The sequence below is a fragment of the Melospiza melodia genome, chromosome 2 (genome assembly GCF_035770615.1).
Source record: "Melospiza melodia melodia isolate bMelMel2 chromosome 2, bMelMel2.pri, whole genome shotgun sequence".
Taxonomy (NCBI): Eukaryota; Metazoa; Chordata; class Aves; order Passeriformes; family Passerellidae; genus Melospiza; species Melospiza melodia.
In genome coordinates, this window is record NC_086195.1 from 92,693,204 (window position 1) to 92,719,446 (window position 26,243).

At 37.0% G+C, this 26,243-nt stretch overlaps 1 protein-coding gene across 3 annotated transcripts in view; it reads right to left on the reverse strand.

Annotated features, from left to right (window-relative positions):
- Positions 1–2,858: 2,858 nt before the first annotated feature.
- Positions 2,859–26,243, reverse strand: part of NAA16 (N-alpha-acetyltransferase 16, NatA auxiliary subunit) — a 62,005-nt gene continuing 38,620 nt past the window's right edge. Inside the window, exons 10-20 of one of the 3 annotated variants that reach the window (XM_063149373.1) lie at positions 15,242–15,314; positions 14,835–15,004; positions 14,319–14,471; positions 12,285–12,413; positions 11,531–11,744; positions 9,614–9,807; positions 8,772–8,880; positions 8,172–8,270; positions 7,442–7,585; positions 4,914–5,011; positions 2,859–4,650 (exon numbers count right to left, since the gene is read on the reverse strand). In XM_063149373.1, coding sequence (XP_063005443.1) covers positions 4,450–4,650; positions 4,914–5,011; positions 7,442–7,585; positions 8,172–8,270; positions 8,772–8,880; positions 9,614–9,807; positions 11,531–11,744; positions 12,285–12,413; positions 14,319–14,471; positions 14,835–15,004; positions 15,242–15,314 — 1,584 coding nt within the window. In that variant the 3' untranslated portion in view covers positions 2,859–4,449. Of the gene's footprint in view, positions 4,651–4,913; positions 5,012–7,441; positions 7,586–8,171; positions 8,271–8,771; positions 8,881–9,613; positions 9,808–11,530; positions 11,745–12,284; positions 12,414–14,318; positions 14,472–14,834; positions 15,005–15,241; positions 15,315–23,618; positions 23,792–26,243 lie in introns of those variants that run through there. The other 2 variants (XR_010026800.1, XM_063149374.1) reach the window with 2 other exon arrangements.

Sequence of the window (26,243 nt, forward strand, 5' to 3'; positions counted from 1 at the left end):
TCTAGACTTGAAATATGTTCAAGCAGCAAGGTCCAAGTGGGGAACAGACAACGTGTTTAGTTCATGATAAATTAACTGGAATGAAGACTAATTTTCAAGGCTGACACGTTCTGTCTCTCTTCAACAGCCTGAAGGCAGGAACGGAGTTGAGTGAAACTTTTTGCACAGGACATGGGATTTCCCAAAAGAGCTGATCTGATCATCTGTGGGCTCAAACATATTTTCCCAAAATGTCTGTTCTCCAGTGCTTTGAAGTAAGTCTAACCAACTGCCCTCTCAGCTTGAGATCCCCCCATCAGTGCCTACAGACAGCTAGGTTATACAAACACGAGTCTAATTCAGATTTTGAAGCACATACAGAACAATGACCTCTCTCCAATGCCTGAAAGGAGGAAAAATATAAGCATTTCCCCACACTCTTAGTACAAAACACCACCTACAAGACTTCAGCGTTTTGTTACTATGAAAATATTCTGGATGCAAGGCTTCCCTCTAGTGGAAAATCCACAAACTTTTCATTAGGAGCCGCAGTTAAAGTTTGGAAAAACAAATGCCATAAGTACATATAATGTTGCTGCTGAAACAGCAAGTGGCAAGTGCATTCACACATGCCAACACAATTATGTTTCAACCTTCTGTGTCACACTTAATGCTTGACCTCTTCCTACATGCTGCAGCTGCAGAGATGTGAGACACCACCTCTTTCACCTTAATTACCAGTTCAGGACTAAATGTTGGCTATCTGTACATGTATCAGGTCAGGGTTTTCCACTAGGGCCTGGGTTTTGGAACAAGTTTATTTTCTATGATGAGAAGTTGTCAGCCTTGGGGTATGCCTGCCTGCAGGAACAGAAGGAAAGCGGTATTGTGTGAGATGGCAGGACCCAGTGTGAGGTTAGATTAGATGTTGAGTCAATGAGTTCTCTTGACATTTATGCTGTTAACACAATTATTCAGTTGGTGAAGGGATCAGCAGTAGGAATTTTAGAAAAGCCACTACAAACCAGCTCAAAACAAAAGGTTTTCAAAGATCCAGAAAACAAGACAGGTGAGTAAATAAATGTACTGCAATTAATAGCAATCATAATCAAGGCATCTATAGCTTCACATCCAGACTGTGAAGGAAATTTGAAGGTGTTGCCAAGACTGGTAAAGAGCAAATGAAGCCTAATTAACCTATATAGCAAGAGACTACAGAATAATTCACACAATCATAGGGCTGCAGAACATCTGGTGGGGGTGGGCAGCAAACCTAAGGTCAAGTCAGAATTGTACCCGTGCCTTGTTGCACACATACCCCAGTGGGGTTAGTCCTACATTCATCATTATGCATTCAGGAAGCACTGCTGCTACTCCTGTTGTTCTCAGCTCCTCCTTCTGTTGGAAGGGCACAGCCACAGCAGATCCAGACTGAAAGGCCAAACCAGAAGGGCAGCTTCTTACACCAGGAGTGCAACACTTCTGACACCCTGCTAGTCAGCATGGATAAATCCTGAGCCATGCTAGCTGGCAGTGCTGGCAGTGTCCCAAGCAGCAGCAGTGCCTGCACTGCAACACAAGAGGAGCTGCCCTGCTTCAGAGCACTGCTGCCACACTTCCCTGCACTGGGTCCTGGCCAGATGAGTCTGATGAACTCATTAACCACCAGAAATCAGAGCAGTCAAAACATAAAACATTTTTATCAGTTCAGCTGCTCAATTTAGCTCATCTCTCTGAATGATCTAATGCTGTCAGGCTTGTTTAGATAAATGAGGTCCTGCATTCTGCCAGCAGCCTTGTGTTGCATTTGCTTATTTCCCTTCTTTGTGCCTGGACACCTTAAGGTGCTAGGGTACACAGCACACCCTGCCCATCTGCAACAAAGATGAAATTTGGAAGAGATCAGACTGCCAGGCATTTGTTACCCCAAGAAGTTCACACCTGCAACGACAGCCCTGAGGAAAACGGCAGGCTGCATGCCTCTAGCAGTTCTAAGAGAAAACAAAACCACTCACTGCATGACAGAAGACTCAATTTCCAGAATTAAGTTCCCACAACTCTTAGCCTAGATATGAAAGCTATTCATCTACATTATCAAGGAATCCACTGCTGAAGAGGAACCCTGGGTGTTTTTGCTGACATCTGACTTCAAGTGTCAAGTTAAACAGCACAGGACTGGATAAGCAGTCCAATCTAGAGTGCCACAGCCTTCTTTCTGAAGGCCTGAATTCCATCTCCAGCAAGAGAAGTATTATCACTAAAAAAAGACAGAAGACACTGTATCACTTCATGTCTTTACCATACAGTGCAAGTGGTTCTCAGGTGCTGCTGAGCCAAAGCAATCTTATTATGGTCCACCTTTCCCTGCCTAAGACATCTTTGAGCCAGGTGCTCCACAGCAAACAGCTCATGGTGAATACTTAAGACAAAACCACATCACTACTTGTCAGTGTTACTATCACAGAATCATAGAATGGTTTGGGTTGGAAGGAACCTTAAACACTGCCTGATTCCAATCCCCCTGCCATGGGCAGGGACACTTTCCCATAGACCAGGTTGCTCAGAACTCCATCCAACCTGGCCTGGAACACTGCCAGGGATGGGGCATCCACAGCTTCTCTGAACACTCTGTTCAAGTGTCTCACCATCCTCACAGGAAATAATTTCTCCCTGCTATCTGATCCAAATCTATTGATTGCAGTCTGAAGCCATTACTATTTATAGATACACATCTCAATCTGCTAAATAGTCATGTTTTTCATAACTACTTACAGAGTTAACATTAAACCAGTGAATATTGCAACTCAATAGAAAAAATGAAAATGATGGGTTAAAGTTTGATTGCCAAAAATATGCAAAAATTCCAAACCAAAGGCAAATGTGTACAAAATAATTTATTACAGCATAACATGTTGGCAATATCTTACAGTGAAATTTCCATTCAACATTTTTTTTTAATCTAAACAGATGACACACAAAGGAGAATTTTAATTAGAACAGTTTATTTGTCTTAATAAAATCCCCTCTTCATGAACTGGTATTTGCCTTTGAGGGGCTAGTTAATATTACTGAAATTATTTACATTGCAGTGAAATAAAAACAAACCGAGATTGAATAATTCCATTACGGTTTCCAGAAATTTTCTGTACAAGCCACAGTATAATTATGTTTTGATAGCAGTCTTTATAGAATGTAAAGCTGTCATGTGATATGTAGCCATTTTGTCTAGCAATGCTATGCTTTAAATAGGTATATTAGATTTAAACTTCCATTTTGATGTGTTGTATATTTAATAGTTAATGCACCAGAATACAAAGTAAGAAAAAGGTTCATTATGATTTATAGTCAGCCTCTTTGTGCTCCCTTAAACAGTTTTAAAATGTAAAACATATTTCTCTGTTTTGCCTTTCAGCACCTACAGCAATAGCATTTAGGCAGGAGAAATTCTGGAGTATTGGCCATAATACTTAAGTAGACAACTAAGACTTTTAATGGAGGTAATACAGCACACCCACCAGTGAGTCTTTATGATGTAGAGAAAAACTGTATTCCCCATTACTGTACCTTCTGCACTTGCACAAAATTGGAGCAGCTTTTTCATCCTAAGTGTCAATAGGTGAACAAATGGGGAGAAACCAGAAGAAAGAAGAGGAAAGGGGAGATGGAACAAAGGACAAACAACAGTATTCAAATTCATTATGTCTTCTCAGGGAATTGCTTCAGGATATTAAAACCTTAAAATGTTAAACTGACCATAAAACTAAGGAAACGATAGCTATGGAACACAAGATAGAGGGAATAGGTTTCAAAAAGCCTTAGATATTTGTTGGTTTGGGTTTTTTACACAAACCTAATCTTCATATCTGTCAACACTGGTTCCATATAAGACACACACCTGACAAAAACATGCAACCCCCCCCAATGCTTTCATTGTTGCTGTGCTTCAAAAGAAACCAAACTGACCAAAGATTAAAAAAGAAATCCAACCAAAACAATCCAGAAAAAAACCCCTAAAGAACAGTAAAGACAAAGAGGGCAATTCAAGCAGCACTTCAGTCTTAATCTCCTAAAAACTCTCAAATGATAATTTATTAACAAGATATGTTCACATATATCTGCATATGTAACAACACTTAAGTGAAAGCAGTCTTTAATATCCATATTATTGTGAGGGAGGGCTGATGAATTATTAAAAGACTTAAACCTGTACAAGTATAAACATGAAAAATGCTGATTAAAGATGTTTACATAAATATTGGCAGTTTTCATTGGGAGGAAAAAAACCCTAATAGCATACTCCATTTAACTATCCAAATATTTTGTTTTAGATACCTGTTAAAGATATTAAAATACAACCTGGAAAAGTAACCCTGATCTGTATCCAGCCAGCATGTAATGAGAGTCAGAGTTTCATACACATGTGTGCATGTAGGTATACACACACACACACAAGGGCTTGCACACACTACTTCAGATTTCATTGGACAGCAAATCATGGTTAATGGCCGTGTGATTCACAGATGCAATGCTGCTGTTGTCTTCGTTTGTGGCAGGCATGAAGGCAGATGTAAAAGGAAACAGTTTATGACATGCTGCTTGATATTCTTCACATTGAGCATGGCAGCTTCCAAAACTGCCATCAAGCAACGCCTCAAAAACCTTCGTTAATGTCTAAAGAAACAAAAGCATCAGTTAATAAATGTAATTCAAAATTGTTTATTTTTAAGGGCACATATTGTTAAACAACACTAGTTTGAGCAAACAGGCTTCTCTATCGGTATTTACATATCTTCTACTCACAGGGAAGATTTGAAACCTTGTTCTTTCAAGTAATCATTTATCATGGTTAATAAAGCATGCACATTATCCTGCATTAAATTATACACTATTTAAGACCCCACACAGTTGGTGGCTTTATATACTGTATCTTTTACCTTCACATTTTTGTCTCTCATGTTTTTATCCAATCTAGTTGCAACAGCAATTGCCTTTTCTTGTCTTGATTTGTCCAGGAAATACATCATCTTTGCACCTTATCACAAGACAAAACCCATACTGTTTAGTTTTCCTAAATGCCATACAACATATAGAGACAAACAGAACCTGAAAACTTACACATAAACGTGAATTAGACTTCTTACAAGTTTTAATAAACTATATCTTTCTCCCTGATTTGCAACTGGAAACTAATGAAACTAAAGCCATTTTGAAATTTATTAGAAGCATAAGGATTGAATAATACAGGAGACCTGTTCCTGCAAGAGTGACATGCCTCACTTGACTGACAGGTCTTCAGGAGAGAAAAATATCACAGAGTACATTGATGACAAGCCCTTCAAGTCAGCAGGCTAAATGAAATCCATCCAACAAACGCAGGAGTGAGTAATTCTCAGAGACACACTGAATTCTCTTTAGAAGTACTGGAGCTAAGTGAACAACAGTTACTAAACAACTGTGGAACATGACCCAGTAAAAGTTCAGACCAGTCCACATGGCAGAACACAGGGCCGTGGCTGCTCACCCAGAGCTAAGGACAGCTCAGGTACAAGGAAAGTGCAGCACAAGTTTGGTGCTTTGCCTGGACCAGACTACATTGGTGGAAAGGAACTACACAGCTTCTCAGAGCACAAACAGATTGCCAAAACTGGCCTGGGCAGCTCTGCAAAATTCTGCTCCTTGTATCACAGCTGCCTTAATTTAAAATCCCACCTTAATGAATGGTGTTGGCATTTCATGTACTTTCCCCTTTGCCCAAGTACAAAGTCCAGACCCACACCACTATGTAATCTACTCCAAAACCCAAAAAGCTTAATCATTTTACTGGAAAAGTTAAAACCTCACATTCTGGATGTTTTGTCTGTCTTTTGGTTTTGCTCAACTCATTTCCCCAATTATTAGTTTTCCTAATTAAAGAAAATTTCCTAGTTCTTACTGCTTTTTGTAAGAGCAATTTTAAGGTTTAAGAAAATAAATTGCTAGACTCTATGCAGAGCCATTATTGCCCAAACCACTTATATTAGCCTAGTTACTCTTGCCTAAAGTTAGGGAGGCTTTAGTACAGAAATTGGAAAGAGGTTAGAAGTCTGCTTACAGTTTTTTACTAGCAATTTTAAGCTGAGCAAGCACTCATTTGTGCTCTCAGACTTAGGCTTTGGTCTTCCACATCTTCATATGCAAACTTTAACTATAGATAATTGTTCAAGAAACTTTAAAATTGTACAGTAGGTAAGTCAATTGCCTCAAACCTGTTCCAGCATAAACAGAAGACGGACACACAGTTGAAGTCCTAAGGCTACTAAAAACCTAGCCAGGGACTGTAGTGTTTTCCATAACACTGGAGGATCAGAAAATAAGACCTATAAAGGAGACATGAGATGTTCGACAGTCCCAAGAGTAGAAGAACACATCCCTGAGAATTAGGACCAATTGACTGCTGAGAGATCTGTACTTGAGTTCCCAAATCTTGACCCTGCTTGCAGGAAAGAGGTAAAAGTATTTCTCTAAAAATGCTGTCCTGAAACACAGATCTTACAGAAGCCAATGGAATTTTGTGGTACTCTATGTAACCCTCCTTTAGAGTAACGAGCAATCCTCTGAAGCTAACTACTTCTGGTTATTCTGGACAGACCCTGGGTCACTTTCAAAGACCAGGTGAGGTTAGCACTAAGTACTTGAAGTGCCTGATAAAACTACACTTACTTTTGTTCCTTAACTGCTGGAAATGCATTTTATTTTCTCTACCAGCTTATCAAGTCACATCAATATTCCAAAACTTTCCGTAATCATTCATAATTTCCTTTGACTTAGCTCCAGCAGCTACTTGTGGCTCTTCTATATAAACAGTGTCTGAGTGTCAGATTTCAACATTTTCACTGCTGACAATGAAGCAGAAAAGCAAAGACTGCATAACAAGTCCATCATGGTACTTTTATTGATGCTGTTGCTACATGATAAAGTTATGAGTAGGAACAGAGATATTTCAGCTGAAAAGAAAACAGGGAAAAGCACTTGCTAATGGATATGGGATTTTGTTTTATATTTTCTAATACTTAAAAAAAATAAGCTGTAACAGGAAGGATGACAATGCTTCAAAACTTGAGTATCTATAGTGGTTTGACTGTACTTTTTGAAGGTAAGGAGCAAATTTCTTATGCATCTAATAAAGTGAAGTACATTTTTAAAAAATGGTACAAGCAGACAGAAATGCCTCCCCCCTCCCCCCCAAACCACATAATTTTACATCTCATTAGAATTTATGTATGAATTCATAGAATGGTTTGAATTTGAAGGAACTTTAAAGCTCATCTAGTTCCACATGCCCTGCCATTCCCAGCGCCACCTTATACTGGACCAGGATGCGCTAAGCCCTATCCAACCTGCCCTTGCAGATTGCAGATAAAGATTCTGGTTTTACATCACTTAAATCATCTCCTTTTCAAGAGCATGAAAAAGTTAGACAAACCTGACAGCTGGTGCTGAATGGAGGTAGCATTGTGTTTGAGAAATTCTTCATTAAAACTCTCCAGGTTTTTATTAACAAATATTTTCTGCATTTCTTGTGTTAGGACCTTGCTCACAATTTCTGGGAGGTTACTATGGTCAGACACTAGAAGAGGGTAGGCAGGGGGGAGAGAAGCAAAAAAAATTGCCATTTAAACAACTGTAGAAAACACTGAAACCACATAAATCACTGCTAAAAGTCCCAGTTTTAGAATTTGTGCACAGAAACACAGATCAAAATGTGTCAACACAAACACTGCTGATGCATTTACAGAGGAAACTTTCATAAAGGATGCTCTGTCATGTAAACTTTCTATTATATGTTCACCACACAAACTGTTACAGACAGAATCATTCTCCTATATCTACCACTTATTTTCTTAAATATTAAGGTTTTCCAGGATCCTTAGAACACTCATTTTTCTGTGAAATCTAGCCAAAATGAGTTGTTGGGTCCACCTGGTGGATTAATGGAGGAAGGTATAATACATACACAGTACACTGGGTAGCACAGCCTATGTTTTCTTTGGTATTGCCATGAAAAAAACATATTTGTTTTTATTTTTCTTTGTTTGTGTTTCAGGAGTACACATCACAAAAATATGTAATTATGTACTTGCAAAATGTAACTTCTATCTTTATAATTACACAAATATCTATTTTACACACATACATATTTCCTACACACATACCAGCTTTAGAGAATTTAATCAAGCACTCATGTAGCCATGGGTTATTCCTGTCGATAGCAAAAGCTCTTTTGACAGACTGTAACATTAACAGAAACTTTCCTGTGGGAAGAAGAAGAAAAAATATTAGGAAACCAAGATTAAGAACACAGAACATTTTCTCTTCATAATCAATTACTGTTTTCTTTAGTAAATCTAGTAAAATACTAGAAACATCAGTTTCTACACAGAATTAGAAACTAAGCTTATTTTCCCATTCAAATTGCTTAATAAAGCAGAAGTTCTTGCTGCTCCAACTCTGCCAACACTGCACAGGTGTTACCATTTATTTAGCTTTGGTCTCCTCTAGATAATTAAAGATCACACCACAAATACAATTCCACAGTATTTAAGAGTACATACCACAATATAATCTGCTCTTAGGGCTTTTTCTGTTGAAGGGTGACTAAACAAAAATGCTATTTACTCTATTATTGGGTATGATGCATGCCTCAGCTTCAGTCAGGTAAGTATTTCAGATCATTTCCACTACACTTGGATAACACAGCTGAACTGAAGCACTAAAATCTTGTAAAGCAAAAATAAAATTAGGCAGTACTTTACCTTTTCTAAAGTATATTTCAAATGCTAATAAGTGTGTTTCTATATCATCTCCAATAAGATTCTTAAGTGGTATAAGGAACTTAATGGCTTCTTCTAATGGATTTTCTACCTGTTTTAAGAAAAGAACAGTGAAAATTATGGCTTAAAATAAACATCAAATAAAGTCCTCCAATCATTTCTGTTACTCAAAGCATTTAAATAATCAGGGGTCAAAGGTGAGGTGAAGCTAGCTTTCTGGATTAAACTGCACCATAACAAATTTTGCTGTTTAAATAAAAATGTTAAAGCGTTTACTCATCATCTCATGTTGACAAAGACAACATCATTGCTAACTCTGGCATTGCTTGTGCACTCAGTGCTGTAATTTAGCATTTAGGAAACTATTAAACACAACCACTTTAGACAACAAGCTTGAAGTTTACTGTGATAATGGAGGTAGCTCTTCATGCATAGCAAAATACTGGCTCATGCCTTCAAACTTTACAAATTGCAATAATTTCTGTTACTTTTTCCACTATTCACTGTATGAAAATCAGATTTCTTCAAGCAAAATGCTTTTTTTTTGTTCAGTATCTATTTTAATGAATATGACCTATTGCTTGGAAAAAATCCCTGAAATCTAAGGACAGTAACAATATTAATGTACAACTTGGATTTATTGATGAAAAATACTTCTCTTCAGTGTAAAAAGAGATGGACTACAAAAAAGTACCTCTGTATGCCTGTATGCAAAAATGATTTTATAAAAACACCTGGATTCTTTTAGGAGAATCTGATAGCAAACCCATATTATAAGCTTTTTATGATAATCGTGGGGGTTCAACAAGAAAGACCATGCTAACCCTTTCCAGTTTTTCAGGAACCAACTCTTCCCTGGGTCCACTAGTTTCCTCCTCCTCTTCATCCCTCTTTTTCTTTTGATTTTTTTGCTGTCGTTCTCTTTCTGCATGCTTTCTTTCTTCTTCAAGTTTTGCTTTCTTCTGTGCTCTTCTTTGCTTACTAAGCATTTTCTTCAATTCTTTGGCTGAGAGATTTTCTACAGATTAAAGTAACAGACAACATATAAAGTATTTAATTCAAAATCTTGTTTCTCTCAGACAATTCAGGTCATTATGCTTCTCCCCATCTCAATTTGGCAAATTTTTAAGTGATTTCCATAACTACCAGCAGTCACAAGAGTATCACCACTACACAGGCCAACACTCCTGCTGGACTGGTATTTACAGCCTAACATAACACTTGATCTTGCATAATTTCTCTTACATGGCTGTTAAAGAAACCTCAGTGATTTCAAAGGTTAGCTACATAAAGTTGTTACATCTGTCACAGGTCTTAACTTAGAAAATGAACAACGGTAACGCTAAGCTCTCATTTTGACTGCAGCTTGGCCTGCTTCTAATGCCATCTAGAAATAACCAGATGGATTTACACTCCACCTGAAAACATGCTAAACTTGCTATTTTCCATTAAATTGTCTGACTAATATACAGCCATGATAACTGTACCGATTTCAGGCAAATGCCATGGGATAACAAAAGGGAAATTATCAGTTTAGCCAGAATAACACTACAGCCACCAGTCTGTTTACTGTGGTGTTTCACTGAAAATAGAATTTTTGCTAAATGTGGCAAGGCACAGAAAAATGAGCTCCCAAGGGACTAACACATCTTTTTTGAGGCTAGGGCAGCATGACCTCCCTGCTTGGGTCATCCCTATTCTGACACAAGGAAGCACCATCCACACAGCGCTGCCTTCTCCCACAGATAAGCCTATTGGATCCCAATGAGCAGCAGGCAAATGAACTAACATGACTTCTTAGACACCACCCACCTTTATAATATACTGCTATCCTCTGCCACACACTAATCTTACATTATATACAGAAACAAACTAAAGTTGGAGAGAAAAAAGGTGCAAGTTCAACTGTTCGAATATGCCTCTTCATTACTCATAGGCAGGTATAGAAAAACTTATTCACCTCTGAATAAAGGTAAGAATTTATCTGCAATATTAAGTGGCATTTTTAGTTTAGCGTCCCTTTTTCCTCATATCAAATATTTTTCCCTTTGCAAAAAGCCAGACATGAATTTCACTGCTTTAGTCAACAGCCACTGCAATGCCGACAGTAACTGCAATTCCACTAAAGGAGAAGCAACTATTTATCCTAAAGTTGAAAAAAATCTCAAATAATCTGCCATTGAATCCTCAAATTTCCAAACTACACCCCACTGGCTTCCTAAGAATGTTTGTTGTCCATTTAATACTAGTTTTAAATAATGTTCTAAATGTATTAATATCACTAACACATTTATCCATTTATTCTTTGGTCCTCAAGTTGTGTGAGAAGTGGTAAAACTTAATGCAGTAGTAACTAGTATTACCATGTAATTAATTAAATGCATGAGACCAAAATCAAATTCTTATAATTCAGACTGTTTTCCCACAAAATCTATCCATTGCTCCATAATTAATTTGTTAATAATATTTATCTAATGGCTGAACTGAATTTGATTTTAATGCTCTGAAATGTCACTCTTCCGCAAGTACTCCAAAACTACAGTTAGGTTCATTCATGTTCTAGTTCTGCAAAGTAATGGGATGTGAACAGAGCAAACTGTAGCCTGTTACCTATGATCTCTTTTCAGTTATTGCAAAAGACAAGAGGAAAACTTGTGTTCTATTTACTCTGTAACACGTAACTTACTTAGCTTAAGCTTTTACATGTGTCAACATATGAACCTTCATTAAAGAGTAGATACCTGAATTCACTTCTTGCTCTTTGCTTTCATTGGTAAGAGGATTATCATGGAGCTTCAAGTAAATTTCAATTGCTGATCGGGCAGCCTTGAAGTAGAAGGCATGTTTCCTGAGCACATCTTCTAATCTCAGAAGGTCTACATAGGCACGGAGAGTCATCTTTCTCATGCAGTACGTGTGGAAGTCAAATTGATCATCTGTTATCTCAAAAAAATGCTTTAAAAAAAAGAACACACTCATATATTCATCCTTTACACTTAGTCTACTTTTTATTAGAGACAGGTGAATAAAGTTACAATTGATATTATTTACAGGCAATATTCAACAAGTATAGACATATCCTTGTACTATTGACTGTTCAAAAGAATGTATTGGTATGGAAAAATTTCAGTTAACAAAGTCTATAATGTGATTATGCAAAGACTTAGGCACTCTAAAAGCCAACTGAAATGTGACTATTCTGATTAGAAACACAATTGTTAAAAGTCAGCATAAAGTAAATGTAGGAATAGCTGCATAGAAGATGTGGTATTTTATATTGAAACCTTTTCACTTCAATAATAGTCTTTCACATAATAGCTAGAGAAGACATCTGTTACAAAAAATCATCAAGTATTAGCCTGTTGTTAAAAGCCATTATACTAGTAGTTTTACATGCCTCTAGCATACAAAACTCTGCTGATTACATCAACAAATATCTTCATTTGAGTATGAGAAATACTGGGGAAGCAGTGGGTGGTGTTTGCACCTACTTACCCTTTCTACTTCATGACATTTTTTCAAGGCGTCACCGTACTTGCCCAGCCTTTGATAAGCTGCAGCACATTCCGTCTGGAACCACATACACTGCATCTCATTAAGGTTCTCCATTGCAGAAGTTCCTTCCTGAAAGAAGAGCTATCATCAGGTTTTGCTATTGTAATTTACCAGCTGCATCATTCAGTGCCTGGTTCAGGCCATCAGGAGCAAACAATCAATCCTTCAAGGTACTTGGAATACAACAGGACATGAACACCCAGGGTTCAAGTGAGAATAACACTTGTGATATTCTGTGCTCTCCCAGACAGAAAGTAATAGATTGAAATTATTTAGAGACTCCAATTACCTGAAGATTAATGTCTTAAGAGGTTTTTAAGATGAACTCATGCTTGCACAGTCTCACTTCTACAATTTGGGGGTACAAAATAACATTATTCAAAAATATTCCTTGAGTTCAGCAAACAATTTTAGCTAGTTTTTCCCCATCAGGTAAGTGGCATCCACCAGTCCATAAATCCACCAATATATTCACTGCTTTATCACACATTTCTTAGAACACATTATTACACATTTCTTAGAACTTGCTTGTCTAAATAAGCAAAGTTAGATTGAAACATGATATTTTGACAAGAAAAAAATCCTAGGATTGAGACTTTATAATAGTCATAATTAGCTCTAGAGTAAGTGAACTGGAAAAACATCCCATATATTATTAATATTAGCCATTAGGCTTTCAGAACAATCTTTATAGCAGATAAAAGACCCAGTACTGTTACTGAGGATGATATCCTGTCTTTCCAGATGTCTATGATAAAATTCTGTCTTTCTTACTTTAACACTTCTGACAAGCAAACATGATGAGTTTTAGCAATGAAATTTTCAATTATTCCTAGAAATACCTAGCAAGCTTGAATCCAATTTCAAGTGTTACCACATCTAGAATTTAAAAGAACGAAGGAGCCTAATTTATGTACTCCAGGATATCCCACAAGTAATCTTCATGTTTCGTTCCATAAATTACATGAAAATCTGATATTTATTAATACAAATTTTGTCCAATGTAAAAAAAATAGAATTTAAAGTCCTTATCCCATCTTTTAGGGATAGACTGTTTTAACAAAATTTTTGTGCGTAATACTAGCTTCAAGGAATGAAATGTTCAAATATAAATTAATTGATATTAATACTAAATCATAATGAGTATAGTACTATGCTCCAGGGCATAGATCGGATGGTTTAGTTAGATTGGATGGTACTAAAGGGGAAACAATGAGGTATCCATCAGATGCATTTCAAAAGCAGTATTTTGAAGTATGGCAATAAAAAATACTCCTGGACAACTACCCTTGAAAAACCTTTTTTCCAGTATTTAGTGGGGCTACACAACTGGAGTGCTGCATCTATCTCTGGGGCCCCCAGCACAAGAGGGACATGAGCCAATCAGAACAGATTCAGAGAAACACCATGAAAAATCAAAAGGCTGAAACTTGTCCTGTGACAAAAGATATAGAGTTGAGGTTCACCATGGAGAAGAGCAGGCAGGCTCCAGGGAGACCTTACAATAGCCTGCCAGTATATACAGGAAGTTCATAAGACAGAAAGAAAGAGACTTTTCACCAGGATCAGCAGCAATACCAACAGCAGCAAAAGATTTGAACTAAAAGAGGGCAGCTTTATACTGGATGCAAGGAAATCTTTTCTGCGAGAATGAGGCAATACACTGGACTATAGTTGCCCAGGAAAGCTGTGCATGTCCTGTCCCTGCAAGTGTTCAAGACTGGGATGGATGCAGCTTTGAGCAACCTAAGTTAGCCAAAATGTCCACACCCATGTCAGTGGCATTGGACTATTCCATCTTTAAAAGGCTCTTTCCAATACAAACCCTTCTACAATTCTGTGTAGCTCCTTACCATCAGGCACAGAAGTATTGTAATAAAAATGGATACTAATAAAAGATTTTTGATCAAAAGTTATGAGTTAAGAAGTACCAGAGGCAAGCAAAACACCTCTTAATTAATGCAATATACTTGCCCTTGTGAATTTAGAGCACATCTCCTCTGCATCCTTCACCATATTTGCTCGCAGCATGTATTTAGCACATTTAGAATTGATAAATCTGTCTGCAGTATCCAAAGACTGTGCTTCATCCATCCATTTGGCAGCTTCCTTGATGTTACCTACATGCTGTTAGGGAGAAATTAAATAGTTAACTTTCAGTAGAGGCCTGCTATTGACCATCTCCTGAAATCTGTACTTGTTACTGGTATTTCTCCATCAGAACCAAAACCAGTGTTATTCTCACTCCCCCCACTCCCAGATTTTTTTCAGAATTACAATTCACTGTAATTTGTGACTGGCTTTGCAAAACCCAAACAAAAGGGTTTTCATTTCCTTCCTGACAAAACAGTGCCCAAAAAGAAACCCGCATGAAAACTGATGCCCATAACAACTGCTAACTGAAATATTACCCACACATTCACACCAGTCTGATGGGTTGATATGTTTTTAATACACTAGGTACTCCACATGTCCAAATTCCCCTTTTACCTTGTAAATTTTTGCTTTTAAATAGAATAGCTCTATTAATGTTGGAGTGCTTGCAATTGCAGCATTAATGTAATCCAAGGCCAAAGAACACTGGCCAAGTTTGTCAAAGTGCTGTGCCAGGAAATACCGAACCCAAAGCAGTGTTGTTGGGGGCTCTTTCTCTCCATTTTCTGCAACAAAATGGGAAAGGTTACAATAACCAGTAAAGCTGAAGACTGCATTTGAAAAATGAACACAAAAACAAAGCTTGGCAATTTTACCAAGTATTTCTTGTGATGAATTATTTTACTAGAAAATACAGTAACTATTTTTGTGCAAAAAGTATTAGCACTTCAACAGTTCTTGATAACTTTCATGAACAGTATTAGTAGTTACAGGGTAATTAACATAAGACCACAGAAACTTACCACTTGTACTAAAAAGGTCACAAGTTTTCAAAGAGGCTTCATAACCAGTAACAAGTTCCTGGATTGTAGAAACCTACATATAAAAAATAGTATGTGCTTAAGTTTTGCTTTACTATCATTTTAACAGAAACAAATACTCTGAAAAAAACACTTGAGCAAATTAGAGAAACTATACAAAAGTAACTACATAATTTGGGAAAAAATGGATGTATCTTCACATAGTTTACTTCACCTTTTGCAGGTATTTTGATCACCCATTTTAACTTGTGATGTGGCAGGGAAACGGGTTGATCTCAGGCAGCTTACAGCAGAAGGTATTCAAGTGCATATGATTAGTATCTTATGTAAAAATTCCAAAACATAACTTAACTGATGCTATTCATTTTTAAGCGTTGAAACTGAGACAATTAAAAAAAAAGGTACCTTGAAAAAGACCATGCATGAACTTCCCATAACAGTGATGAAACAGACTTTTGTGGTTTTTTGGCAGGTTGATCTGTATAATTAATGATTTCTGTTTTGTTTGAAAGGTATTGTTGCCTAGACTGCAGGTTCCATCTTTTGACAAAAATCTATACATTGACTGAAGGATAATACTTCCTGAAATCAGACCTTGTCAACAATATTGGTTTTCATTTCTAGGTTTAAGACTCAAAATTCATCCATGCATTTTTAACTCACATTTTATAGGTTTATAGAAATTTACAGTAAGTACAAACGTTAGGATCTGTACATTTCATGGCAACTATTCCAATTCCAGGTCCACGGCTCAAAAATGCCACTTTGTATTTCTAAACATTTTATGAAGTGCTCAACCTGTTTTGTAGCTTCATTCAAAACATGCCTGCCATATCCAGCAAGTAACCAATGAGCCTCTTTAGGTAACAAGAACAATATTACAGTAAAAGTATGAGGGACTTTAAAATGTAAGACCTGACCGTAAGCATAGCAGGGTAATGGCTACATTCACCATCAGGTGAATCTCCAGATGGTAAAAACCTAAAACTTCAATGGTTAAAAGTTATGATCCTACATTTAAAAAGTTATGATCCTACATTTAAAAAGTTATGATCCTACATTTAAAAAGTTATGATCCTACATTTAAAAAGTTATGATCCTACATTTAAAAAGTTGATTGCAAGAGTAAAATAGAATTGTAGGGAGACAGTAAAATTTTTAAAAGGGACAAATTTACAATGCATGCATTCACTGCAAGATGTACTTTGGGAGAGAAGGGAGAAGAGAATAAACCTTGTTTTAGAAGACCAAAGTATACAATTTGAAGGATACTGCTTTATTTAACCTAATCCAGCACAAGAGGCAAAAATGCTTTCAAAGAGAGCAGAGAAAGTGACAGGCCCAAGTCACACACAGCCACTGTAAATATCTCAAAAGTGTAATAAAATGTATAAGCACATACATTCTGGGAAGGTCTGGGCAAATCTCATAAGAAATGAGTTTCAGTAGCAAAATCTCATAAAATATAATAAAATGTTACTGGACTTCAAATAACTATGAAGTGATAAAGGAATGTGAAGAAGTCAGAAGTAAATGGATGAAGGCAAACAAATGCATTAAGTTGTTCCCTGGCCTGCCTCAGACATCTGTTCACTGGAAGAAAACACCCCCAAAACATATTTGAAGATTCTTTTCTCTAAAAAAAAAGTTTAAAAGCAGAAACACCTGCTTCAGATAGCAGGGTTGCAGTGTGTATATGCAACTGTGTAAGCATTATTTTCTTGCTGATTTTCACTGCAATTTCCAAGTATTCCCAAGTTTTCCTCATCTGGCTGCCACTAACCTCATCATCAGCGAACTGTGCGTAAAGGGAGAAAGACTGCTTCATTTCTTGAATAAACACCACCCCCCCTCTCCATTCTAAATAGAAATGTTTAAATTATTGCACACTTGGGAGTACAGCTTCACATCTGGACAAAGACCAAGCTACCGCCAAAAAGCATGGCATCACCATCCCTGAGCCACATGTGCCTGGTCCCTGCTTTGGCTGAGTGCTAGTGACTGTATCCAGGGTTATGAGTGATTCCTCCCTGTTCCACCTCAGTGCACCAATGCCCAATTACTCTTTACTCACTGCCACTTTCCATCAGCAGTGGGCAGTGGCAGTGGACAGACCTGGGACATCCTTGTGTGAGAGTCTTCAATCAGCTGACATTAACAGTTAAATAAAATCCTCTGAAACTTGATGAGATGGAGAACAGCAAGATGTGTTCCGTTGTTAAAAGATGCAAAGTTCTTCCAAATTCAGAACTCTGCAGAGGTTTTGGCTTTTGCAGCTCAAGAAAATGCACTGTAATTGTCATTCTGGAAGCTACTATGAACAATACATTTGGAAACAAGCATTCAGTGAAAACAACAGCTAAGAAAACAAATGGAACAGCTGGATTTTTGTAGACATACTCAATGAAAATGGTCGTATCTTTTTCCCTTATTTTTTATGCTTATGCTTCAGTCTCTTGCTAGTAATTTAGGAAAATAATTCCAGGTTGGTGTGCCCCTTCAGGGAGCTAATGATCTGGAAATATGAACCATAATTTCTGTGTCCGTATTAACTGCAAATTTAGTTACAAAATCTGTCTCTTGAATTTGCTATTATCTGTATTCTAGAGTTATCATTGCCATCTTAAAGGCAATAATATTTCACTTTTAGAAAAGCCACAGCATTCTTCATAATTTTATAATTTCCAAAAAACTGAGCTGAGGTATCTGGAAATACCATATTGTCCACAAGCTAATTTCAAATAGAATTATTCTAGGAAACCAGTGTTTGTTCTCTTGCCATTGAGTTGAGAAAGCTTAAGGTATCACAAAAGTGTAGCTGAAGTCACCAACAAATCTCTCATTTCATTACAAAAGGACTGAATTTATTCTTGGGGTCACCAGTTTCAGAAGCCTCTTAATCAAAATTCAACCTCAAATCTTTTCATAGGTCACTATCTACATCTTTCATTCATTATGGAAGAACAATGAGCTGAGCAGCAAGAATCCAAGAAAGAGGAAATGGGCTTTAGCCTTCTCATTTGCACAAACAAGTGAAGTGCTCATTTTTCCTCCTATACCCTAAAGATTGAAATTGTACATGCTCACAAACCATTATATATTCTTGCCAACTGTAGAAATCCTGAAAGTCAAAAAAACATCTTCCACACTTGGTACTACATCAGCCAAAGACTCTACAAAGGTGGCAATGCTCTTCCATTCCCGTGCAGTTTATTTCCATTGGAAAGGACAATTTTGTAAGTAAACTTTGAGTAAATGTCTTAAAATGAATAGCTGAGAAATAGAAAAAGACAGCAATAAATATAATGCACACACACCTTAATTTATTTTAAAATTATAAGTAACAAGGATTCAATTGACTTAAAATACCTTTTTCTGTGAGCACTAGTTCATAGTTACCTGATTACACCAAGATATGTTTTGTGTGCTCTTTGTAAGGGACAGCCTAAGGGACTGTTTCCAGGTAAACAGGCAATGACCAGAATTCTTCTACCATCTTTTGTAGTTATCACAGTGGCAACCATAGACCAGTCACCAAATCAAAATCTGTGCTGCATGCTATGCCATACACCAAATGACTACAGCTACAGACATTTTTCTTTAGACAAAAAGTGGTCTACAAAAGGCCTCAAAAAACAGCAGGTTTACAGTAGCCTAAATTTTATCTTGATTTTTTTTCTATATTCCATGTTATAATATGTAATTAAGTTGAATGAGATGACAAATGTGAAGTGAAATACATAATGGAATATGACCTCAACAGCCCACTACCACAAAGCAAGGATGCAAATATTTCAAGCACAAGGCCTAAATTCTCTGGTTTATTAATGGAATCTAAATATCTATATCCCATAGCCTATTAAAACTGTAATAGACTTCTGTTTCAATGACAACCTTCCAAACACCAATACAGTATTTTCTTCAACAAAACAACTGCAAAAAGAGGAACTGAACTATTGTAATGTACTAAATATTGGTTAGATTTAAGTTGTGTCAATAGTAATGTATAGACTTCAGCTTGTTAATTTATCAGTTACAAACACTTCATTTAAATACTTCTGCAAGCTTGAAACCCCCTTGAGCTGGAGACTCTTTCATATGGGAAAACTTTGGCTAATCAGTCTCATAACCTCCTACAAAGGGTCAGAGGAGAAAAACTAGACAACAGTTTTCCATCAGGCAACCTAACAACACTTCTCTTAAGCAACTTCTGGGTACTTGTTTGGTAGTCATTAGAGCAGACAGGCACTGGAAAAATAAAAATTTCACGAACCTCACCTACTCAGGTTTATCTGTCTCAGAAAGCTCCTGAACAAAAATGTAAGAGAAGGATGACATAGAGGAATCATTCTATATTCAAAAGCCATCTAGTATCAGACTGGAAAAAACAGAGTGAAAGTCTGGGTGCTTCCTATTCCCCATCTAAGCAACAGAACTCATTTAAGACATCCAATCCTGAAGTACATCAACCTTCAGTTGCAGGAAAAAGACCTATAACATTCAGGAATCAAAATTGCCCTGGTATTACTGAGCAGGAATCTCCAAATAGTTAGCAGTCTGAAAGTTCAAACACTAACTATATTTTGGCACATAGATCAGATATATTCTCTAGGGGCAGGCCCTTCATTTAATGGACTGTGTTACATGGAGCATTTCCTTCTGAATTTCAATATGCAGACAATTTTAGAGACAACTGTAGCACTTTCCTGAGGAGGGCAACGGTTTGCTGCCAAACTTTTCTCCCACCTTCAAAATAAGGGAGTAATTTTAAAAGAATATAATCTTATATTGATAAAGTACTTCTACTGTTCTATCAAAAGGCCAACTAATGCAGAAAAGCCTGGAAAAGAGATAGAAAACAGCTGGCAAGAGGGGACACCCTTTATGAACTTGCTCATCCTCCACAGGATGAAGGTATTCTGTGCTGTAAAATAAACAGGGCAATTTCACTCAGGTGGCAGGCAGCTTCTTATGATTTGCAGTGTTGATATGGGTGGTCTTCACCACTGGGAAGATGGATTTTTCAGGTGGTTCTGCAGCTCTGAAGCTGGAGAACGACTGCAGAAACCAACCTGCAAAGGCACTATTTCCTCATGTTGTGTTTTCACTTAAGGCAAAATGATGCTGACAGGGGAAAAAAGAGCATGTGTTCTTGCCCTTCAAGGAAAGATTATGTCTTCTGTCCTTTAAAGTTAGAATTGAACAATGTTTCTGCTTAAATAGAGATTTCTCCACAGAAGCATCTTTCCTGAAGAAAACTTGTTTCTTGCAGATAATGCACAGTGCTGACAATATTGGTCCTGCTGGTCACGGAAACTGATCCCAAAGCAGCACTTGCTTTATCAGCAGCATATCAAATATCTCTGAATCAAATGAGTACTTATTTTTGAAAAACCAACTCCTAAAGATGCAAAAACTCCACTTCAATAGCAGAAAAGTACATCTCAAGGCTGAATAACATCTCAAAAGTACATCTCAAAGTACCACTGAATTTTTCCAGTATCTCCCTTCACTGCCTTTGCTAACAGTAGTGCTGAAAGTGAAAGCTTTCTGGTTCCACAAGAATAGTATTCTTTATTGAGGAATATGGAATTTTATTGAGTTTGTGATGCCGCTTTTCCAGTCCAGCAGAAGCAACATCCATTAAACTTATGCCTATTTGTCACTATTATGCCTATCTGAGAAATTGAAAAATAGCTGTACTTATCAAAATATCTGATCCCCCTATATCTAGGTATCTCCATATTGACAGATTGAGATATTTAGAAACCATTTGCAAATGGCTTTGCTACAGAGTACCCAAAAGAAACTGATGTTGTGCAACTTCAAAATAGTCAATCCTCATCATCTAGAAAAAAATAGGATACCTAGAGACTGAATGACAAACAGCTTTTTAAGTATTATCCTTGTGCCAGAAAACCATGTTGACATTAACAGAAAGTCCTTGTGACCAAATTAGGAATAGCTTTCACACCACAAAGAAAAATCTACTACATGCCCTGAGGCAAAACTCTAAATGCCTCTTGGGAAATGGAGAGGCAACAATAAAAACAGTCCACAAGAGTCCTATGTCAATACTTGAAGTCTTTGCCAGAACAAGATTTTATCTAAGAGAGTGATAAGAAAGTGCATGAAGAGGTATCACTACCAGATCATGCAGAAGTGGTATCAGTACACCCTGACTAACATTTATGAGCCTAGTACCAAATAAATTAAGACTGAAAACATATCATGCAGTTGCTAGCACAGAGGTCTGGAGAAGGCCTTTGATGGCAACATTTTGAACAGGGTTTGCAGCTGGTCCATAGCACACCAAGCCAAGCCTTTCTTGAGTTTTCTCCAGTATCAGTCCATTTCTGAGAAAGTGCTAATCATTCACACACACACACAGAGCCAGCCAACACAACAGAGCTGAAAGCTGAACTCACTAAAAATGAAGATTCCCACTATAATAAGCTGGTTCCCTAATCTTCTTTTGATTCTATGGTCTCCACACCATTCTAAACTGAACCTTCCCCAGAAACAGCTTAGCACTAGAAAAAGCTCTGACACAACGACCGCACAAACAATAATGTCCTCCTGCTGCTCACAGAGACACCTTCATAGTGTCTTTGTGAGCAGAGACTTTTACTTCAGTAAACTGGATATTCAAATAAATTAGTCCAATTGTGAAAGCCTAGTCAGCCTCATACAGACAACTTCCATTGCTTGCACACAAGGCTAACATCTGAATGCAATACAAAAAAGTCACAATCAAAAGTTATTCTACAACCTTCACACTGTGAAAATCAAACCAGAAAAAGAGGACAAGCACAACTTGTCCTTTACTTAACACAAGTCACCTTAAATTTCTTGTTTATCTTTGACATATACAGCTATCAAGGATGTAGCTTTACTATTTTGTGTAACACCCAATGAAATAGTTGCTTTAAAACTAACAGCAATTCACATGGAGGTACATCTCTAAATTTATTCAACTGAGCCATCAATACTCCCTTCTGCTTCCCTAAGAAAACCTGTGCATATGCTTATGTTACACTGGGAAAGACAAAAATATGTAAACTGCAGTAGAACACACATCTTATGGCATCATGGTTAGTCACCAACTTCAGCATTTCTCTGTGTGTGGTGGTTAAGCAGACATTTACCCTCAGGAATTTTGCCACAGAGCTACCAGCTTGTAAGGAAAATTACTGCTACCACAAGCAGTAATTTTGCACTACCATATTTAAAACCACTGGTGTCCATTGCTGCTAGCACTGCTAACAGCTGATCTTGAACTAAAACAAGTGATACTTTTTCTAGTGTCAATAGCACAAATGAACACACAGGCTATCAGAAACACTAAATTCCAGAAGAAAAAACTTCCTCCTCCATTTATCTAAGTTAATCTAGTTTGCATTTGTCATTCAAAAAATAACTTGTAATGGCTATTCTGTGCCCTTAAAAATAATTGCTATGTACAAGCATAATCAACTGGAAAATTTATAGCAGCTGTAGCACAATACAAATACAAATTCAGAGCACACCAAGACTAAGATGACACTGTGGTCATCATAAAACTCATTTAACAAGAATCTGGTTTTCTGAAAGCTTTTGGACAAGTCTGGAGACTGCACTAAAGAAATCAAATCATTTCACATGAGCAAAACATCAGTAGGAGCAATCATGAACAGAGGTATCTAGAGGATTTCTTGTGAGTCTCCAAATGGGTTAATCCCAATATAGACCACTCAAACTAAAAAAGCTCTCTTGATAAAACAGTTCATAAATCAACTGCTTGACCTGTCAGCTCCTGGCTTACATGTTACCTCAAAGACCTAAACTGTCAGCCATCAGCATGTTTTACACTCCCCATTCATACTGCAGAGTGGAAGCATTGTATCCTTGCGGTACCTACAATGATATATCCAAGCTTGCTCCTTCCTCTACTTACTTTAAAATATTTCCTCACTCCTCCTTATCATCCAGCAGCACAATACAAATGCTATCTTTCACTATGAATGTACCAGTTGTCAGCCAGATCCTAGGTAAATCCACTTACCAGATCACACTTCCTGGAATTTTAACTCAAAACCACTACTTCCTAACACTTGAAATGATGGAGCCAGCATGAACATGGTTAATCTTTCAGAACTATTTCTTCTTAAAATGCAGAGTTTCCTAACAGAATTAATGTTTTTTACCTCCTTATGTAATCCACCAATAATCTGCAGAGAACATCTAACTAAAAATAAAAAAATAAAAATCAACCAACAGTGGCAACTTGCTTTGTGTTGCTTTAGCTTTCCACATTAAGGAAGAAATATGCCTTCTTTCCAGAAAGGTTAAAGAAAGATCTTCACTGAAGACAGCCTACCTTCCTGTGTAGACAGTCTTAGACCTTTTTTTGAGACTGCTGTTTCTGATGTTTCTTCCAGCCAGACATTTTCTGTCATCCAGTATTTCCTCACAGTCTCCATGATTTTAGATACTCAGAAAAAGGGCACATGGTGCACTAATGTCGAGCTTCAATGGAATCAACCAATGCACCTGCAACACAATCGACGTAAACCTTGATGTTGACTAATTGAAGATCTTCACTCTTTGGATTTTTTATCTCATGGATGCAGAGACCAGCATGTATGAGGAACCAAAGAGGATTTCTGAGCATTGATCAAGTACAAAGAGAATTTTCTGGGGAGGAGGTGAGGGTAGCGCTTGAAGCTCCATTTCTGTGAGGAAGAGTAACAAATGAGGCTCTTCACAGATATTTCTAATACATCCGGACTGTAGCTTACAGAATGTGAAAATTACTTCATCTCATGTAATTGCTTATACTTCAGGTTATTAGCTTCCAGCAGAAACATGTGACCAAGAGCCACAGTTACATTCATCCTAGGCAGTAACTTTGCATAAACATCAAAACTCATAAAGTGGCACTCCTAAATCCTAGTTTTTCTTCTCAAACATACAAAGCCTACAGCTTATTCCTGACATAAGAATTGTATCAACTATGCAAATTTTATTCAAGCAGAAAGATATCAGTAGGACGCCATTTAGTAAAGTACTCTTGCTAATTAGAAGCTAAAAAAAAACTGATAAAGATTTAATAATCCTCCATGTTACATAGTAGGCTTTTTAAAAAATAAGTTTTACAAAATCTATTGCCAATATTATAAAAAAAGTAAGTAGACATTGACTCAAATGGCCTTTGTCCAACTGTTCATCCTGCAATTCAATGCTCCACTCCTTATTCCAATATTAGAGTAATTTTATGCTATGGCATGGTGTAGAACTGGACTCAGGATACTGAGTAGCTGGCATGTTTTTTAAAACATATTTTTATATTTTTATATTTTTATATTTTTATACTATTTGCAGTATTTTTACAATCAAAAGTTCCATCCAGGAAAAACTCAGGAAAATGGCTATAGTTTGCTGATATCAGTATTTTTATAATAACAAACTCCAGATACTACAGCACAAAGCAAAGTATAAACGCTATGAAACCACTTGTAGCATAAAAGAAAAGCCCCACAGCTAGATAGAAAATCTCTGCCTGCATGGAAGACTAAGACACCCACACTACAGTACTTAAATTTATACACAGACTATATTGTTTTGAGACCTTTTACTTGTAAATGCTCCATGTTTCTCAGCGTATAAAAATTCTCATATAAACAGTCACATTTCAAAACCTTTCATTCACATAGTAGTAGTTTAGGTGGTTATTCCAAGAAGTCTCAACAAATGATGAAAATTAAATTGTTCATACCATTAGAGAAATATCAACTGTAAGTAAAAAATACAGTAGATTTAAAATTTTTAAAAGCTGTGTTTTAAGTAACATTTCAAAGTTGTAGAGGAAAGCAGGTTATCTTGCAAATAAAACTCCCAAAACACAACCACATAAGTTTCTTTCTGTTGGATGTATTTTTTTTACTATGGCTATCCTCCCATGTATCTCTCCTGCATAGAATTCACTGTAATTCGCCACATACAATTCTTACTACATGGTCTTTGGTTAAAAGTCACAAATATCAGAAATTCACTTTAAAATACACATTACCTCCAAGTATGTTTATGAATTGATGATGCAAAAATCTTAGTATTTTATGGCAAGATCAAGAATATCAAGTGAATAAATCTCTAATGGCAATATGAGAACTACATGTCTTGAATGTTCTTAAGAAACTACTTTTTTTCAGAAATAACTACAATTCTTCAAAACCCACTATCATAACTGGCCCCACTAAGCACAAGTACCTCTCATAGATTTTTTTTTTAAACACGTCTGTGGACTTTCCCAATTAGGACAGCTAGTATTTTTTATTTTCACATGTTTAATCCATGCATCTTTTTGAGTTTGGCATTGCAGAAACGCTTTGTTGAGCAATTCCATTTTAGCTTATTAGCACAACATACAAAGGAAAAAACCGAGTACAAATCTAAAGCTGTACAGACTCAGACACTGGTACTCAAACGCACTGTTCTTTCAGCAAAAATGGCAGGGTGGAACAGACAATTGGAAATGTGAATTACTCTGTCTGCAAGTCAGGCTTCGATAATCCATTCTGAATTGCATGAGAGACTCATAAATCAGCTCTCTAAGAACATAATCTGCTGGAGTCCTATAAATTCTGTGTCTTTTATTCTCCCCTTCAAAATACACAGTATAGAAACAACAAGAACTTTTCTGGTGCAGAATTTCTATATATTAAAACTCCAATATGAGGATGACAGCTTATGGGACTTGTTTTATCACCTCCCATAAAACAAGCTATTTTTTGGGCTAAAGGCCATCTTCTCTTTAAACACATGGCACTGTAGTTGTCACTGCAGATCACAGTAAGGCATCAGGTACTGGCAACAGCAGATACAGGTAACAAGTCCTGATCTCCAAAGCACAGCACCTCATTTATAAACTCATATGTGATATTTGTCAAGCCTTAGACAACTGCACCACTGAGCACCTCCCCACAGTTGCACACTTACACAGCAC